Consider the following 20,768-nt stretch of genomic DNA (forward strand, 5'->3'; position numbering starts at 1 on the left):
TTCAATTTGTACCCCGCCCTCCCTGCGAGCGGGCTCAGGGCGGCTTACACAGTTGGTACAGAAATACCAATAAACCACATAAAATCAAGTTAAAACAATTCAAACGAATCATAAAATCATAAAGTGCTAGTAATCCTTCATTAGTTACTTAAGGTGGCGTACTAAAAATGTTTGCAAGCAGACAGTCCAACTCAGTGGTCTTCTGAAGTCACACGGTGGTATAGGCCAGATGTTAAGGCTGAGGGCCGGGCTCGTATGGTAATAGTCAGGGTGGCTCCTAGTTGAAAGCCTGGTGGAAGAGCTCTGCCTTGCAGGCCTTGTGGAACTGTAGAAGATACCGCAGGGCCCTGATCTCTTCCGAGGGCTCGTTCCACCAGTAAGGAGCCACCACTGAGAAGGCCCTGGCCCTGGCGAGCCTGGCATCCTTGGGGCCCGGGAGGGTCAGTCGATTCTGTGACCCTGACTGCAGTGCTCTCTGGGGTATATATGGGGAAAGGCGGTACCTCAGGTATGTCGGACCCTGGCCATGTAGGGCTTTAAAGGTAAGCACCAGCACTTTGAAGCGAATTCGGTATGCTACTGGCAGCCAGTGCAATGCCTTCAGCACAGACTGGATGTGCTCCCATCTGGGAAGGCCCATCACAAGCCTGGCCACTGCATTTTGCACCAGCTGCAGCTTCCCAATTTGCGACAAGGGCAGCCCCGTGTAGAGAGCATTACAGTAGTCTAGTCTCAAGGTGACCATCGTGTGGATCACTGTGGCCAGGTTGTTGCGGTTGCGGAAGGGAAGAAACTGCCTAATCAGCCGAAGATGGTAGAAGGCCGATTTAGCAGTGGCTTCTACCTGGGCCTCCACTGTTAAGGAGGTATCCATGACCACTCCCAAGCTCCTAAGCTCTGGCACTGGCACCAATGGTGCCCCACCGAAGGTCGGGAGTGGGGCCCCCACACCCGAACTGCCCTGACCCACGCACAGGACCTCCGTCTTCACTGGATTCAATTTCAGCTGGCTCAGCCTGAGCCAACCAGCCACAGCCTGTAACACCCGGTCCAGATCTTCTGGTCTAGAGTCCAACCGGCCACCCAACATCAGATAGAGCTGGGTGTCATCAGCGTACTGGTGACACCCCAGTCCATGCCTCCGGGCTATCTGGGCAAGGGGGAGCATATAGATGTTAAATAGCATCGGGGAAAGCACTGCCCCTTGAGGCACTCTGCACTCCAGTGGGTGCCTCCTGGACTGCTGTTCCCCTAGTGCCACCCTTTGTCCCTGACCTTGGAGAAAGGAAGCAAGCCATTGCAAGGCAAGTCCCTGAATTCCCAAGTCGGCAAGGCAGTGGAGCAGCGATTGATGGTCAACCGTGTTGAACGCAGCCGACAGGTCCAACGACAACAGCACTGCCGAACTACCCCAATTCTGACAGGTCCAATGACAACAGCACTGCCGAACTACCCCAATCCAGGTGCCTCTGGAGGTCATCAGTCAGAGTGACCAATGCCATCTCCATCCTGTGTCCTGGGCGAAAGCCAGACTGGAAGGGATCTAACATGGAAGTGTCATCCATAAAGCCCTGTAGCTGTGTCGCCACCGCCCTCTCAATTAATTTGCCTAAGTAGGGCAAAATAGAGACCGGCTGATAATTAGCCAATTAGGCCAGGTCCAAAGGTGGTTTTTTAGGAGAGGGCAGACCATCACTTCCTTGAGTGCCCCTGGGAACAGCCCCTCAGAGAGGGACTTGTTGATAATTTCCCTTAGGGCACCTCGGAACCCTTTGTGGCCAGTTCTAATAAGCCAGGAAGGGCACGGGTCAAGGCTGCATGTGGTTAGACGTACAGTCAAGAGCAAACTGTCAACTTCCTCCAGGCTGAGTGGGCTGAAATAATCCAGAACCGGGATCAAAGATGTGCTTGGAGCCTTGAGCTCGCTCACTGTTTCAACTGTGGCGGGGAGGTCGCGGCGGAGTGACAAGCCTTTATCCGTGAAATAGCTTGCAAATGCCTCACAGCCGATATCCAATTCCCTAGCATTTGGTCTGCCCTGTGGCAGAGCTGTTATGGACTGAATCATTATAAATAATTGGACTGGGCGTGAGCTCATGGATGCAATCATAGCTGCGTAGAACTCACTCTTCGCAGCTTTGACTGCCATCTCATAGGATCCCATAAACGTCCTATAGGATGCTCTTGTAGCTTCGTCATGAGCACGGCACCACCGTCTATCAAGCCGCCTCAGCTCTTGCTTCATAAGCCGCAATTCCTGGGTGAACCAGGGAGCAAGCCTAGAGTGAGAGTGCAGAGGGTGCCGGGGAGCGATCTCGTCGATGGCTGCGGAGAGTCAGCTATGCCAGTCCTCTACAAGCTCATCAAACAAGCCACCAGGGGGCATCAGATCCTGCAGAGCCATCTGGAGCCGCACTGGGTCTATCTGGCTCCGGGGGCGAGCTAAAATACGTTTGCTGCCTAAACAGGGTCAGAGCAAAACATTTTAAACTGCCAAATATGCCTTATATGGTGTGATCTTGAATTCCTCAACGTATTCTGTAAAAAGCATGAACAAAGGAAATACTCCTGTTAAAAAGAGAAAGAAAAAAAATCTGAAAGGTAATGGCTGAGTATTTTTGGTGAGGGAAAGGTGTGGGTCTTTAAAGAAAATGCATCAATCCTGCTTGCAGATTAGTGAAACACTCAATAGTAACTAACATGTATATTTTATCTTTAATCTGAAAGTCACTTATGACAACAGGAATCAATTCACCGATTAATGAATTTGAGCCAGATTTGGGGAAGAGAGCAACAGCTGTTTAACAGTTTATAGTAACATTAAACAATCATTCAGGCCAAAAAGCAAACTCCATTTCATCCAACTAAGTCTACAAGGGGATTTGTTTTTGGAAGCAAAGCATAGCTGCCCTGATGGGAAGTTATTGCTTTAGCATCCAAGCTATGCTACCAGGACATATTTGTTTTATTTGCTGGATTCCTACAGAATCCCAGATTTGGGAATTTCAGGATGACAGTTCAGTACAGGGGAAGAAACACTTTAACATTACAGATACTAGGGTTACGTGATATCCAACATGATCTGTCTTGTTTTATTTCTTCTATTACCAGCAGCAGAAGTTTCATACTGATGTTGTACAGGAAAACACTAAACACTAAATTCAGTTTAAGGTCATTTTAAACAGAATAGCTGAAATCTGTCCAAATCTACCCCCCAACTGCCTTAGCTTAGTGTATTGTAAGGAATCTACAGACTCATTAGACTTAAATCTATACGTGTCCTGGCTTGCACACATATTCAAACATAAATATTTAGCTTTTTGTTATGCATGGCAGTTGCAAATAAAGAAAGCATCATATCCCTGCTCATATGGAAGGCTAAAGGCAAACTGGACTCTAAACCTCCAGTGCAGGAAAGCTTCAGCCCCCTTTATACAAGATTAACATGTCATAAGTGTACTTTTAAAAAAATGTTATAATTTCCACCTGAGCTTTCAAGATCAAAATGGTTACACATACAAAACTGTTGCAGTTCAGTATGTTCCATGTTACTATGTAAACTCGTTACAGGAAAACCTAGAACCCTCAAATTTTAAATATTTTACCTGAGCATTTTGACTTCTGAAATCTTTTGCCCCATTTCTTCACTTTGACACATTAATGCATCATGCACATTAACTGTATTTTCTTGCCAGTAGCTCCTAGTCCATCAGCAGCCTTGCATGCTCAAGGCTCTGGAGGAAATATGGGAAAAGTGCTTTGCTGGCACTAGCAATATGAAATATGAATTACAAATACAGAGATAGCACTGGGAAATGCTCATGGAGGGCTCAGCTGTGTATTAAAATATTATATACATTCAGACCCATACAATTTACAACAATAAAAGAATCAATATCCTGAACTCCTATATGCTAAGAAAAACATAGTTATTCTGGATTTACAGTGGAGTAAATCAGAAAAAAATGTGCTACATGGCTTTTATCACTTGAATTAAACTTCACCAAAACAGGGTGCTTTATATGTGCCATGCCATGCTACTTTTTTGGTCACTGGTGCTTCTTCTTGGACATGGGGGATTGCCTCACCTGAAAAGTACCTTAAAGGTCAGGTACCCTCTGAAAAAATGTCTCACATAGGGCTAGGAGTTGGTACCAAACACCAAGAATCAGCTATTCTTCCACAGTGTACAAACAGGCTACTGTGAATCAAGTCTTACTTTCTAAGGAGTACTCCTTCTCTAAATTTAACAAGGAAATTGAAGGTAATGTTAATTCTGAATTATAATACTCCAGTCCCACAATTTTTCAGAATTACTTCAGGATGAAATTCAGGCATCTGTAGATCAGAAAATACCTTTATCACATATGAAGGACACCACCACCACCAAGTGATTCTGGTACCACCTTCTGTGCCAGAAAAGGCGATTGCTTGGTAGCTTCTGCAGGGAAATCCCCCTGACAGCATTACAACTTTTAGTATGAGTGCAAATGGCTCTCAGACAGCACACTGGATAGACAATTTTCAGCCCTTCAGTTCATGCTGGCTCCCTGCCAGTTCGTACAGTAAACAGGGCACAGACTAGATTGCAAAATCTGCATGGATAACTTTCCCAAGGAAGCTGCTCATGCTCTTTGGAGGCCTTTTGTCATGTCACCAGAAAGCTCTGGAGAAAACCAGCTCACACTCAGTGCAATATTTAAATGCTTAAACATTTTTACATGCTCATCTGCTTTTCAGTTGAGATGGTGATGGCAGTGGAAAAGAAAAGTTATTCTCTGCTACCATTGCATCAGCTAACTGCATCCACCTCAATTACATATAGTAATTCAGTATCTAATGACTCTGTAGTATGAGTCCCAAATAGATAGGAAATTGAATATTAGTTGTGATACTTTTGAATGATTTCCTGCCAATAAAATGTCTAAGATCAGATTTGACCTGGTTACCAATCTGTCAATGAGTTGTGCATAGAGATGTCTGAATCACCATCTGGTCCTTTTAATGTATATTTTTAGTTTGCTCTCCTTGACCAATTTTGACAGGGTCCTGGATGTTGTAAAAGCTACTACCTGTAGGCTTGTTTCCTGCCCTTCTTGGCTATTAAAATCTTTTTAGAGAGGGTGACTGGTGCCCCACTAGTGAAAACTGTTAATGCTCCCTGTTGGAGGAATGTTCTACAGCCCTTAAAGAGGAAATTGCTGAAAAAGTCTTTTCTGCAGAGGTCATTTCGAGGGGGAACGCGGGGGATCGCAGTTCCCCCGGGTGAGGTACGGGGGGCGGGACACATGATGAAGCCCCGCCCCCTGCTTCCGGCCACCCCGCTTCCGGCCCTCATTCAGCCAGGAGGAGGCAGGAGAAGAGGGAGGGTATGTTGCTTCCTCCCTGCCTCTCCCCACCCCTGCCTGCCTGGGGCCAGGGAGGGCCTTCGCGGGGCTTCCTTGCACTCCCGCCGGCCTTGTAGGTCCACTGCCGGGCCACTCATGGGGCTTGGCAGTGGAGCTGCAAGGCCGGCGGTGGCAGCCGGGACTGTTGGGGGCGGGGTGTGTGGCCTTATGACACACTTCCGGTGATGTCAGGGTGTGTGGCATATGCTAATGAGTTATGCTAATGAGTTCCCCTAGCTCTTTTTCTACGAAACGACCCCTGCTTTTCTGTACCAAAAAACTATGACAATTACAGGCTAGTTCTTAACAAACCAGTTTTAAGAAAGGTGAAGGACAGAGTGGTAGCTGAACAACTCCAGGGTTTCTTGGATGCCACATCTGTCCTAGATCTCTTTTAAACTGGCTTTGGTAATTCTGTTTACAGATGGGTACGGATAATAACTCTTTATTGGTGCAGCCGTTAATGCAACTGATCACTCATTATTGTTAAAGCACCCATAAAATAGGATGAGGTCGTTTTTATTGGATCTGATACAGAAGATCATTGTGGGTGATGGAGTTTGCGGCCTGGGACTTGTGTCAGGGCAATACACAGGCCTTGGTGTTGTCCCCTGTACTTTTTTTAATTGGGACAGTTTGTAGCTTTGAAGTTGGATGTCAATATGCTGATAACACCAAGCTACACATCTCTTTAAATAAGCCACCAGATACATCTGCCTCTGTTCTTGGTCACTGCCTGGAAGTAGCAGTAAAGTGGCTGAGGAAGGACAAACTAAAACAGAAGCCGGACAAGAGAGAGGTGATGCTAGTAGCTGGTAAGCTAGTTCTCCCCACATTAGATGGGGTGACTTCAGGTTCTGTGAAAAGTTTAGGAATTCTGTTAGATCCTGCTCTTCTTTTAGAAAATAGAATGCATTTTTTTAGCTGCATCTAGTCCATAAATTACCTCCTTTTTCGATTCAGTTTATCTGGCCATGTTAATCTATGACATAGTAACTTCAAGGTTGGATTACTGTAACATGATGTACATAGTTTCCCTTGAAGACAATTCAGAAGCTTCCATTAGTTCAAAATGCAGCAGTCCACTTATCACAACTAAATTATTATATTCCTATTACTTCAATTTTTAAGATTTTTACATTGGCTGGCAATCTGTTTCTGGATTCAGTTCAAAGTGCCGGTGCTTATCTTTCAAGCTTTTAATTGTGGTGACTTGTTTGCTATTACATTTATGATGTCTTAATTTTAGACGTGTTAACTGTGTTGTTACCCATCTTGGATTTATTCATTTAATTTTATTTACTGAAACATTTATATTCCACCTTTCCTCATAGCTCAAGACGGCTTAAAATAAATATATAATTAAAACATCATACAACAATACCCCCAAACTGCAGCAGTCCACTTATTACAACTAAATTATTATATTCCTATTACTTCAATTTTTAAGATTTTTACATTGGCTGGCAATCTGTTTCTGGATTCAGTTCAAAGTGCCGGTGCTTATCTTTCAAGCTTTTAATTGTGGTGACTTGTTTGCTATTACATTTATGATGTCTTAATTTTAGACGTGTTAACTGTGTTGTTACCCATCTTGGATTTATTCATTTAATTTTATTTACTGAAACATTTATATTCCACCTTTCCTCATAGCTCAAGACGGCTTAAAATAAATATATAATTAAAACATCATACAACAATACCCCCAAACTAATAAAACTTAGTAAATCTTAATAATATTCAATAAAATCCATTAAAATGTTACGGTCCTTTAAAAATCTGGAGAATAAAGCAGCTTCACAGATGATCCTAAAAATCACCAAGAATGGCCTTCACTCCCTTCCTGGGTGCTCCTGTTCTATAAAGTAGGACTAATCACAGAAGAAGCATGGGCCCTCAGTGATGCCAGGTGGGTCACTGTTAATGAGGCAATAAGTAGAAAGGGGCAGTCTGAAGAACTTTGCTGGTGCAACAGGACATACAAGGAGAGATGATCCTTTAGAGGCCCAGGTGCTGGGCCTTGAAGAATTAAAGGTCATAACCAGCAGCTTGACCTGAAACTCAGAACTAAACTGGCAGTCAATGTTGCTATTTTAAAATTGGCAAGCTGTGTTTCTAACAGTCAGCCTCAAACAACAATGGGGGGGGGCTTATCAAGCTTGTAAGATGGCCCCTTGAGACTTACTTCCTAGCCGTGCTGATCCACACTACTATAACCTGTAGATTGGACTACTGTAACACACACTCTACATGAGTCACCCCTTGAAGATGTCTTGGAAAGCTCAACTGGTACAAAATATAGCGGCAATAATCCCGTTTGGGGGGGGGGGTCAGCTGTTTGAACTGATACTCCAGTACTCCATCAACTGCACTGGTTATTTGCTTCTAGGCCAAATTCAAGGTGCTGGTTATTACTTCTAAAGCCCAGGGCCCTCATATGTCTCAAACCACATATCTCTGTGTCTTCGCATGCTCCAGCAGACAGCCTTCTCCACGTGGTGCCTCTGTCAAGACTGTCTATTTGGCAACAGACAGGCTGTGGGCTTTTTCAGTGGTAGGTTCAGTCTTTTGGGGCAGCTAGACAGAGTGGGTTCAAATAAGAACATAAGAGAACATAAGAGATGCCAATGTTGGATCAGGCCAAAGGCCCATCCAGTCCAACACTCTGTATCACACAGTGGCCAGAAATACCAGTGCCATCAGGAGGTCCACCAGTGGGGCCAGGACATTAGAAGCCATCCCACTGTTGACCCCCCCAAGCACCAAGATGACAGAGCATCACTTGCCCCAATCTATACCTTGTGGCTAATAGCCACTGATGGACCTCTGCTCCATATGCTTATCTAATTCCCTTTTGAAGCCGTCCAAATGGCACCTTCACTTCTCATGTTCAAGAAGGTGTGTAAGATGATTTATTTCAAATGGCATTTGGTCGAGGACAGATGAGTTGGAGAACTGGCTGTGTTGTTTTTATGTTGCTGATGGTTTGTTTTATTGTGTTCCATGCTCTAGTAATTTGTAGTTGTTCTGGTACCTGTTCTGGAAGCTGGTCCAAATAAATAATGCAGGATATAAAGATTTTAAATAAAATAAATATACAGCAATTGTCTGAATCACTTTCAGGGTAGCACTGGATGGTACAAAACTCCTTTTGCAAAGCTCTGCATCTGAAAGCCATATCTTATGATAAATGTTGCTGCTGATTTCACCTGAAGTTGCCTGTCAGTGCAGAAGGGACTATGAAAACATGGAAAACATCAAATGAACTTCTAGTGCAAGATATACTATATAACATACTTTTGGCCAGTTTGGGATGTAAGTAATATAACCTTCTTCTATTTAGCCTTCTCCCTACACTCAAACTGAATTTGGTATATTTCAATTCCATGACACATTCCACAATTGTTGCCATGTCTAGTATCTTCTACTGTGTACATGTAGGCAAATACTCAAGAGGGCCATTTAAATGAATCCATTTAGGAATACCACCCTAAATATTCTGCAGCAAAGATTCATAATGTATGCTACCAGAAAGCAACTAAATCAACTCCTTAGGAAATGTTGTAGGGCTCCATTTATAAAAACAAAAAAGCAATCTTCACTATTGTATCTGAATGTGTGAATCTTCCGTTTAGTCTCCTTGTATTCTGTCACACAAAAAGAAAAGTAGGGATTTTGACTGTGTGGATCACAACAAATTGTGGCAAGTCCTTAAAGAGATGGGAGTACCAGACCACCTCACACGTCTCCTGAGAAACCTGTATAAGGGTCAAGAAGTGACAGAACCAGATATGGAACAACTGATTGGTTTAGCATCAGAAAAGGAGTATGACAAGGATGTATATTGTCACCTTGCTTATTTAATTTATATGCAGAGTACATCATGCGAAATGCTGGCCTGGATGAATCACAAGCAGGAATTAAGATTGCTGGGAAAAACATCAACAACCTCAGATATGCAGACGATACCACTCTAATGGCAGAAAGTGAAGAAGACCTAAAGAGCCTCTTGCTCAGACTGAAAGAGGAGAACACAAAAGTTGGCTTGAAACTCAACATCAAAAAAACTAAGATCATGGCATCCAGCCCCATCCGGCAAATAGAAGGGGAAGTCATGGAAGCAGAGACAGAATTCACGTTCCTGGGATCCAAGATCACCACAGATGGTGACTGCAGCCATGAAATTAAAAGGCGCATGTTCTTTGGGAGGAAAGCTATGGCAAACCTAGACAGAATAATAAAAAGTAGAGACATCACCCTGCTAACAAAAGTCCGTATGGTCAAAGCAATGGTATTTCCAGTAGTCATGTATGGCAGCGAGAGTTGGACCATAAGGAAGGCCGAGCACCGAAGAATAGATGCTTTCGAATTATGGTGCTGGAGAAGACTCTTGAGAGTCCCTTGGACTGCATGGCGATCAAATCAGTCAATCCCAAAAGTAATCAACCCTGACTGTTCCCTGGAAGGCCAGATACTGAGGCTGAAGCTCAAATACTTTGGCCAATAAATGAAAAGAGAGCATTCACTAGAGAAGACCCTGATGCTGGGAAAGATTGACGGTAAAAGAAGATGAGGACGGCAAAGGATGAAATGGTTAGACAGTGTTATCGATGCAACGAACATGAAATTGAGCAAACTCCAGAGGACGGTGGAAGACAGGAGGGCCTGGTGTGATGTGGTCCATGGGGTCGCGGACTCGACTGTGCGATTGAACAACAACAACAGGGATTTTTTAGTTCTCTTTCTTCTCTTCCTGGCTCAAATTGGTTTCCAAAATCCCAAAATAAACAGAGAGAAAGAGAACTAAGATAGTGTGTGTGCCTTTCTGCTCATTCATTTGCCTGAGGACAGGCTGTGGCAATCTGTGCCAGCAGGTTATATCCTCCCTCCTTTTCAACGAACATCCCCTTGGTGGGAGGTGGAAAAAATGAGATATGCTTTTCACTGCTTAAAGACCCTTCTAAAATCCGTATCACCAAATCTTCTTCTTTTAGAAGTGATACAAGCCACAATGAGTTTGCTCAGCAGTGCCTGTGAGGGTCCATTTGTGTCAACTTGGGTAACCGTCAAGGGACACTCTAAATTGGAAACCCCTTAAAACTTTAATCCCAAGTTTATTTGTTGCCTTTATTAGTTCTTCATATCCAACCAGTTGAGTCAGTCTAAAGCTCCCTTGTTATTGCCATTTTTCATTTTTATAGCGCACTCACTGTATCCTTCCATGGTAATTGCAGAGATTTGTCACATGTGAGCATATTCTCCTTATCCATAATATACAGCTTTTGAAAGTCTTGGGAGAGGAAAAAAAAGGAAAGCTATTTAACTCTTGCCTTTTCAAGGTTATTTGCTGCTTCCTAGGAATGGAATTACTCTTTGGCACTATGTCCAAAGCACTCGAAAGATAGGCAAGCCTTTTAACTCGCTTGCCTCTACAGATGTTAAAGCAGTGCTCTTATTATAAACATATCCTACCATTCTGTTTATTAAAAGCAAAAAACCCTGCTACCATTCAAAATATTTGCCAAAGAATTACAGAAATGCATGCAGTTTTATTAACAGCAAACAGTTATTTGGGATGGTTTCCTCTGATCTTATACATACACGAAGTTGAGTACAGAAAGTATTCCTGCAAGTGACAGATCTGAAACCCTGGCTGGTGCTTCCTCCCAAAGTGCTATTCAGCCCCCTCGGGAGACAGAGCTGTGCTTGCCAAACTGGACCTCAGTTTTTCAGCATTCTATCTAGAAATAAAAAGGGCACGGTAGCACAGACCATCAAGTGGAACTTAATGCTAATACATACCCTGTACTGACAGTTGAGTATTTTTTTTAAATCTTAATTTTATTTTATTAGAAGAGTGGCATTCTGCACTAAACATAGGTTGATATAACTGACTGAAATCTCAGATCTTGATATCCCAAGTTCTGGTTAGCTAGCATTGATTTTCTGCCTCAGTAGAAGTGCATTTGCTCTGATGCATGCCATTTAAATTCATTTTCCACAGATGCTTAATGTAACTTGGCAAGGCAAAGCTCAAGTAGCTTTCTGTGTCTAAATAGGACTCCTGAGTTGGTAAGAGCAGCTCCTGTGGATTAGCAAAAGACAGATTCAAACTCCCCACACTAGTATTATGTTAGTGATTTACAATTTGACTTTACAGACAAAAACATCATTTATATAAAAATAAAACAACAAAAATCTGCTCGTGCAAGTTCACCACTCATCCATTTCAACTGAATGTGAGCTGTTACTGGATTATGTTCTCTGTTTTCTTTGTAAGTCCCATCTGAAGGCTGACTGAGATATTACTTAAACATTCAGAATCTTTAACTGTGCCATCCTAAGCACATTTATATCCTTCTAAGCCTATTGATTTTAGTGTACTCAGAAGGGTGTAATTCTCCTTAGGACGGCATAGTAAGATAGGCAACAGAAACAGCTGGTTCCTACAATTTAAAATTCCAATATTTTCTTGATTTTTCAACATACCATGTTAGCAATAGCAAGCTTCATATATCCTTATAAAATAATACCTGTGTTCTTCCCAGTTGGACAGTGTTGGGCCTTACTATGTGGGGAATTCTATACTGAAACAGAATTGAAATTTTCAAAACTGAAAACTCTGTAGTGCTCTCTCTCTCTCTCTTACACACACACAAACACACACTCTCTCTCCATTTAAAAACAGATTGGGGAATTACAGGATAAAATGAAGGCTAATAAGAAAAAAATGATATTTGCTGTTAAGACACAGTAGGTATTTCAAGTCGCACACTCATTTATTCACCTTGGCAGAGGGATTAGCAAGTATGCCCCTCACATTTCATGTACAATGTCTAAACTTTGATATAATGGGACCTTTTGTCAGTCCCACTACTAACTCCTATGACAGTTTTTGCCATCAGTTTCTTGTCATAAATGGAGTGTTGTGCTCTGTGGGAGAGGCTTGATGTAGTGGTAACAACACAATGAAAATATCAGTGTGTTATGGTACCTAGACAACAATGACAAAGAATGGAGGAATAACAAATAATGGTGCAGAAAAAAACACAAGATTTAATTCATTTCCAGCTGATGAAGACCCTCATTTCCCTCTCAGGCATGAAGGAAATAGAGCCATGCCACAAGCCATGCAGTACGGGTGACATGCAGATTTTAAAAAAATCAAATTTACTTAGTTAGTAAAAACAAAACAAAATAAAAATCAAATTTACTTAGTTAGTAAAAAAATAAATAAATCGGTTTTCAGATGCAACTACTTTACTTGATTTGGGGTGCCTTTAGTAGCCAAGGGGCATGTAACATTTATTTTAAAAAATGTCAATATCCCACAGCAAGTCCAGTTTATGTGGCTACCTACCCGTACTGGTCAGGCTGGTGCATCATGGGAGCCTGAGTGCTGCCATAGTTGGGGTGCTGTGAAGAAAACATGGGGCGTCCGCCAGCCCCAGACTGGCTGGGATAAGCAGGCGACCTAATGTATGGTGGCCTAAAGCAGAACAAAAGAACAGCTTCTTTGGATTTGTACTGGACCACGAGCATGAACCATCTTGTCAGCTATTATCCTTCCACAGAGAAGCAGGAAGGGATCTTAGTGTTGAGCAAGTAGCTGTATAGCTTTCCATTTTATTTAGGAAATCTAGAGAAAAGTGCTGTATTTCCAAACTTCCAGAAACAAAAGGGCTTGATGAAAAGTCTGCTGCATATAAGTCTTCATTTTGCAATAAAGGTCTAATGATTGCACAGTTGTTAGATTACTAGTTGTTAGATTACTAAAGGGGATACTATATAATGAAAAGGCTTAAAATGTTGTAATTGTAACAATGGAAAGTTAGAAATTGAAAAGTAAGTTTTGAAAGGAAGATTTGGGGTGGAAAAGGAATCAATTATTTTGTTTTTAAAATCTGCATCCATCATGTGAATCACAACCATACACCGCCAATTATTAACTTTTCAATTAAATATTTTTTCTACACCCATTTTCACTTTTGTAAGTGATTGATTGCTCAAAGCAAAATTCATACAGCTGATAATCTGCACATGAGCCTTTGTTTACTGAAGGGCAACTTGAATTTATCTAATTTAACAGAACACATTTAAATTATGTCTGCCTTATTCTTCAGTGTACAAACTTGATGTGCATTGCCAAAGTAACCAAATCAAGTTTTAGCACTCCAATACTATTCATTTTCTTTCTGACAGTGATAGAATTTCTCACATTTCTAGAATTAAAAATGCATTAGTTACATATGTGTAATTAGTTGTAACTGCTGGGGTGGATTGAACCATTCTCTAAGTAGCCAATTTCCACCTTAATTGGCTCTTTCTCCAATGGAGAATCCACTTAAATTGGAGGAAGACTCCTTAGACTGAGGGAAGACGTCACATTTGAGCCATTAATAAACTAATAAACTAATAAAGTTTACTCAGTGAAGTAGTAGGATGGTGTAGGATCCACCCCACTGTATACATACATCCAGACTTATACGATGTGCTCACTGAAGTGCATATACATGTTGTTATGTATGCATGCACACGTTTATATGGTGGCACTACCTTGCAAAATATTTTATGAAATTCCATTTTTTCTAGTAAGACCCTTATTTATTTCAGCACTTTTAAATATACAAATAGGCCATGATCCCACGCAACACAAAGTGCATGTGTTTTGTACAGATTCCTATGGAAAACGAAAGATCTGTCTGCATCACACAGAAGATATTTTTATTTCCATAGGTCTTCTGAACTGTAAACAGACTGAAATCCAATAAAATTGGTATTCTGGCTTAATCCAGTAGACAGCAAAGGGACATGGAAAATTTATTCCAGAGTAAGTAGTTTAATGGTGATTGTGCTGATGAATAATTTTTAAAATTATTATTCAGTGGGAAGCTTCCTGGATTACAATGACTATAGGACTAGAGACTGATAATTTAAGACTTCAATCCCAATTTTGCTCTTCAGGTTATAATTCAGATATTCTAGTTAACTTTAAGGGAACACTTTTATTCCCAATGGCTCATATTCATGAGCCGATGGATAATGAAAAGTATTCTGGAAGCTTCAAATGCTCAGGAGGCAACTATGATTCCATTAAAGCTGATTCTCTCCCCATCCCATCCATCCCCCCACTCCCCTCTCGGCCAATTTGTGGTACCACCTGTGTATATTTAAGCCTCGCCTTTCAGAATTGCAGGGGGTAAAATTTTGATTTAAGTGTCATCACAAAACTACGACACTTCCTGCTGTAAATATTTGCATTTCTAGATAATACAAGATTGAAATGGCAAATACCCGCCAGTATCGTTCTGATTTCTTGTTCCAATTACACCATTCTCTTTTTTGCACAGCCATACATCTCTTTACTTTCGAGCCATGTTTAGTATGTCAAACACATTTTCAATTGTTTCCGATCCTTTCCGCTGGAAGCATACCTGCTCTGGGCGGAGTTTGCAGCAGCCTGCATCACCGCTGCAGCTGCCTCCTGTGCCTTACGGTTCACAGTTGGCATGGGTGGTCCCATCCCTGGGCCTCCCTGCTGAGATATGCCTGGAGAACTGGGGGTCATACTGCTCATGTTTCCAGGAAACGGTCTGCTCTGTATCCCAGCTGACGGTATTCTTCCCAGGGGCATGGTACCACAAGGCTGGCCTGGCCCCTGTCCATGCATCTGGTTGTTGGCATTTATACCCATACCAGGTCCTGGGCCACTGTAACTTGTGTTGGTCACACCAGAGTACGTTGGCTGCCTGGAGTAGTTTCCTAAACAAAACAATATAACAGAGGAAAATGGAGTTACAACTTTTGATTCACTGAAACAGTCTGCTGGAAAAACTGTTGTGCAACGAAGTTATTCAAGCTGTGCAAGATGTGAGCAGGGACATCCCACTATTTTATCCAATATCTACCGGGCATTTGTGTTCTCCAGATCCAGACAATGCAAAGTAATACATTTATCTTACTAGTGGGGATGTGTAAAGCCTAGAGGCATGAAGACAAGCAGGACAGTCATGGCAACTACAGATGTCTATTCATTCTGCAGCACTGGGCCCTGGATAAAAGTATGAATTAAGCAAAAGAAGCATGGGAGCAAAAACAGCAGCACTGTGCAGTGGCTAACGTTTTGGACTAGGATCTGGTACAAACCATAATCCCTAGTCTGCCATGATACATGCTGGGTGACCTTGGGCCACTTGCTTTCTCTCAGTCTAACCATCCTCACAGGGTTATCAGGGTAAAATGGAGGAGGGGAAAACCATGTATGCCGTCTTGAGCTCCTTGGCATAAGAATGGATAAAAAGTACCAAGTAAATAACAAAAACAAAAATAAATCAAGAGCATGGGAACAGTGGAATATAGATTGTGGGGGCAAACCTTCCTTGCTCTTTGTACTCTTGGAAAAGGGTTTTCCTAAGAACGTTTCCCTTCACTGCCATCCAACATATCTTATGGTATGAAATGGGCATCATGAAAGATATATCCCATTCCCCATGCCTTTTATGTATTTAAAAATGTGATCTATTTTGGCATTGCCAGAATGCTGACATAATTAGTTCATATGCTGTAGCTATGTTTCCCATGGCCCAATGCCCTTTTAACTAAGTGATTCATTACAAGCCTTTTCCAGTGAAAATATATGTGATCATTACTTTCAAAGGAAATCACACAACACTGTGCACTTATTTAAAAACCAAGGACATATGCCTGGTTGACACACACAGGAGTTCTGCTACATGGTTAAACACAAGTGTAAGTCTTCAGATGTATCTGTCTTCTAAAGCTAACATCTTGTTATCCCCTACTCCGTGCTCCACTGATGCTGCAGCACAGCCACAGGTAACACAGCCACAGGTAATCAATGATTCCAGTGTAGCAGATAAATATTTCCTTGACAGAACTTGTTATAGATACTCCACTTTCACACAGCATTCTTCTATTCCAAACTGTGGCCACAATCAAATTCTTTGTGATACTGTACAGCTTCACTGTTTGCTTTGTATTTGCAAGTATCAGGTATTACTCATGTGCTTATTAACAACTCACAATTGAATCTCCCCATTTGTACTCTACATTAAGCGTGACTATCCTCATATGTCATACTTGCTTGCTGTACCTGGCCTTTCTTTTCCCCTGGGAAAGCACCTCCCAACCATCACTACATAGAAGCAGTGGGAGAGGAGAGGAGGATACGTGGTACAGCTCACAAGCCTTAGACAACATATTACTGTTAATTTCAAATAAGTACTGCATTCAGAGTAATACAAGACAAATAATTCTAGTCTTCGGCATACACTTGACTCCTTTGAGTTTTAATAGGGATCGCTTGTTCGAGGCTCAGAGATATCTTCAGATATGATTACAGTTTTTGAGATTGTAACTATACCTTTCAAATATATTATAAGAAGCTGCAGTCAGTTTCCTTAGGTAAGAGAGACAATCTCCCCTGGCTGTTAAAGCACAAAGGTAGTGTATTATTATTAAACAAGCCATTGACTCACAGCAAACACCAAAAGTGTTATCTTTTGATCACTCAAACACCTTCTGCCCCCAGGCAAGAAACTATGTTTCAGCGCACTCGTATTTATGTCCCAGAGACACAACGCCCTCCAGTCTGAATCAAATCACATTCCACAGTAGAATCAATTGTCAATCAACAAACGGTACTGAAAGAAGCTCTGGAGTATCTTGAGACCAGGGGTGTTAAGGAGCTTGTTAGAACAGATTTGGGGACAGGAACGTGGTAACCTTTCAGAATAAGAGAGATATATTTTTCCTCAACACCTCGATAAATAAATAAATAAATAAATACCAGCAATAAATGACAGGGAAAAACCAGGAATGAGAAGTACAAACGTATTTTCATGTTTCTCTAATAGATTAGTAATTTTTTGGCAATGGCTTTGACAGTAAACAGATGGATGCACCATTAGATACAATAAAGGCAGCAGATGCTGAGCCAGCCCCCGTCAGCTGGACATATCAGGCAGCCAAGTCTAAGAGCCCACACTCTTCAACTGGGTACAGGTTGGCACAGTAGATTATGAACACTTGCAAGCAGCCCCTCTTCTCTTCAGCCAATGGATTTCAGATTCCAGTTCATTTCCACAAATTAGAATTGAATCCAGGAACTTGAAGACTCACAGAAAGAAGAAAGTCATTGAAGTCTCTAGTAAACTGGATAACAGGAATTAGTCTAGAGGAATAAAGTTATGGAAGATAATGGACATATTAATGTCCTTCACCAAAGACTCAAATACTTAAGCTTGAAAAAGGATAATCCTGATGGTTTTTTGTACCTATGTCCAAGTGACCGGTCCCCTCCTTCATAAAAGTTAGCAGAACTAACAGTGCAATCCTAAACAGAGCTATACCCTTCTAAACCTACTGACCTCACTGCAGGTCAGAAGGAAGAATCTTACAATTGACATTTGCTTCCTTACATAAGTCTGTCTGGCAAGAAGTCAAATACATTTAATACTGAGTTTTATATATTAGACTGTAAATCTATTTGGACAGGTTGTTTCATATATGTTTTATACGGTGTCTCAATTTTGGATAATTATCAAAATCATATTTCTATTCTTAATAGCAATAAAACAAAGATCATTTTGATCAGAACTGTGTTATAGATGTTTTACTATGTTAATAAATTGATACTTGATTATTTACTAAGACCTCACATGTTTATTGTAACTGGTTTGTCTTTGTATCTGATGTTAAATTTTCAATAAAAAGCTTTAAAAAAGCAATAAAACATTTAAAAGTGATATAAATTCTACAAAGGACTTCCATATAGATCACAGGTAGAACACTCATAATGAACCAATGGTATTCAACCACAAAATGGCTGTCTGTGAACACACCTAATTTGCTAATGAGAAGTTTCTTCTCAGAAGTTAAAATAAGAAAAGTATTTATAATCATGCATTCCATGTATGCCATTAAAGAATGAAAAATGTAACTGTAATACTACACAGATCAGCCTTAGCATGTATGCTTACCACTGAGACACATCAATGTTTTTACTAACAGCACTGTAAAAATGAAGTTTGCCTCCACTCTCTGTCATTTATTCAGCATAAGCTAATGATGACCAAAGCACAGAGTCATCCATCCTGTATATGATCTGGTGGAGAGTTATACTTCATATCCATCACAATGTTTACCACGTGACATTAAAAATGGTTAATGATAGGGATGTTTATTTTCTCAAGCACTGTGCAAGTTAATGTTTTCATAAGTTCACTTTCTTTCCTGAGAGCCAGAAACTCATTACATAGACCCTTTTAGTTACAGCAGAAGAGCTGCGGAACTCAACAAGGAAAGGGATATGTTTGTTATGTTAATTAAATGTATTTGTTTAACATTAAAATTCATTCCATTCACTCAGCTTGAATACTTAAAGTTTTACTATGAAGAAACTATTTTTGAGACCAGGGATTTGAACAGTTTCAAAATAGCTGGGAACCACTATGGTGAATTAAAAATCTCACAACTTTCATAGCACAAGCTGGGAGCTCATTATTGTTTGGTCTGCATCATTTAAAGCCTTTATAATTGCAAGAAAAATATTTTACAAAACAAATAAAGTTTGTTGAATTAATTATCAGTAGTGTACACAACACACAGTTGAAAAGTGAGCCAGAGAGATGGATGAATTTGTCAACAGAGGCAGATGTGCAAGCAGCATTCAGCAATTACTTATTCCAAGTCTTATCCTCACATCAGGTACCAAAAAAGGCCTTCTAAAATGAGGAAAAATTAATAATCCTAATGCTATACTAAAATTACTACTGTCTTAGGTTAAAATTCTATGAAGAAGCAGAACTAGAAGGATTTAATACAAAAACATTCATAATAAGACTGTTGCTAGAATAATTAGTAAGGACTAATTTAAAAAGATATGAACTTGGACAACAAAACAATTAAAGGCTGCGGTCACACGGAACAGAAGCCACACAAGTGAGACGGAAAACAGGCGGCGTTTCCGGGCGCGATCTCACCAGCACATCTGGGAAGCGTAGCACTCCCATGGCTCAACCGAGGCTTCCAGCCGAAACTGCGTGGCAAAAAACTAGTACCTTGGAGGTACTAGTTTCCGGAAACTGAGGGGCAAGGGCGGGCGTCTGATCGCGTTTCCGGTGGCATCCGGTGCCCGCCCATGTCCCCTTGCAAATAAGGTGGGGTTTTTTTGTCCAAGTCTCTGTGGATGCGCACACCCACCCAACGGAGCATGCGCATTTGTCGTGTACACACACACAAAAAAACAGTTTGCCGCGGCGCGCGCTTCTTCATTGCACACCGGCTTGTCCTGTGATCAGCACCTCTCCCTTGCCATGGAACCTCCACAGGACCTCCACGGGAGGTCTGATCGCGTAACTGCGCAGTAGTTTGCCCCAGGGCAAACAGCCACGCTTCTCCCCCGCAGTTTCCTGTCCGTGTGACCGGGGCCCTAGTAGACTTGTTGAAAACTACTGGTGTTACATACTGGGCATGTGCTGAAAGAATCCCCTCCCCCCTGGTTTCAAATACTTTCAAAATTTTGTCATGTAGGTAATTTAAAGAAGGGTTCTAGTGCTTAACCTATATAAGCTGCCAAGACAGGATATAGATGTTTTAATAAATAAATAAGATAAAGCTTCACTGTCCCTTACAAGTATGAAGGTCTTATTTGGATGTCAGAGTTTGATACAAAGTCCTTGGACTCTGTAGAACTCAAGAACATGTTTTAAACATGATAAACATGACTGCAACATTTCATGCAGACTGATCCTGTGCCTGTTTGATTATTTGTCTCTTTAATGCCATGTGTGGGGAAACTATGAATTTTTCAATATATGAACGTTGGCAAAGTGCCTTTTCTATCATGGGTACACAGATCCAGAAGCCGATAGACAGGATGCTCAATGTCACCATTCAAACTGTAGGCAAAACTATAGGCATGCATGCATATTGTGTATATGTGTGTGTGTGTGAGCAACAGCACAACAGCTGGAAAGAACAAGCAGAAATTCTGTCCAGACACTCCCAAAGTACAGTACGCAAAAGTTACTGTGTTTCCTGAGGCATTAACTTCCACAGTTAAAAACTTTTGATGGTTCACACCTATTTATAACAGGACAGGGACTGAAGTAGAAACAGCAGCAGAAGAAACAGCTATTCCATTTCAAATCCCACAACAAGAATGAGCCTGCTTTGGTGGAGAAGGTGGGGTATAAATCAGAAAAATAAATACATAAATAAATTTATTCCTGTATTATGGCTGGACTTCAGGTAGCTGGAGCTAAGTTCATTGAAGTGGGGCATAAATATTCCACTTCTCCCTTGATGGACTGCATATTCAGCCCCGTTTTTTGGTACGGCAGGGAAACAATATCTTAG

At 41.4% G+C, this 20,768-nt stretch overlaps 1 protein-coding gene across 2 annotated transcripts in view; it reads right to left on the reverse strand.

Moving 5' to 3' along the window:
* The window catches only part of ARID1B (AT-rich interaction domain 1B), a 143,654-nt gene that overhangs the window by 82,122 nt on the left and 40,764 nt on the right, over window positions 1-20,768 (reverse strand). For both annotated transcript variants that reach the window (XM_015427298.1, XM_015427297.1), the window contains exons 4-5: window positions 14,822-15,149; window positions 12,748-12,876 (exon numbers count right to left, since the gene is read on the reverse strand). In XM_015427298.1, the coding sequence (XP_015282784.1) occupies window positions 12,748-12,876; window positions 14,822-15,149 (457 nt within the window). The remainder of the gene's footprint in view (window positions 1-12,747; window positions 12,877-14,821; window positions 15,150-20,768) is intronic.

The sequence above is a fragment of the Gekko japonicus genome, unplaced genomic scaffold (genome assembly GCF_001447785.1).
Source record: "Gekko japonicus isolate JY-2015 unplaced genomic scaffold, Gekko_japonicus_V1.1 scaffold1576, whole genome shotgun sequence".
Classification (NCBI taxonomy): domain Eukaryota; kingdom Metazoa; phylum Chordata; class Lepidosauria; order Squamata; family Gekkonidae; genus Gekko; species Gekko japonicus.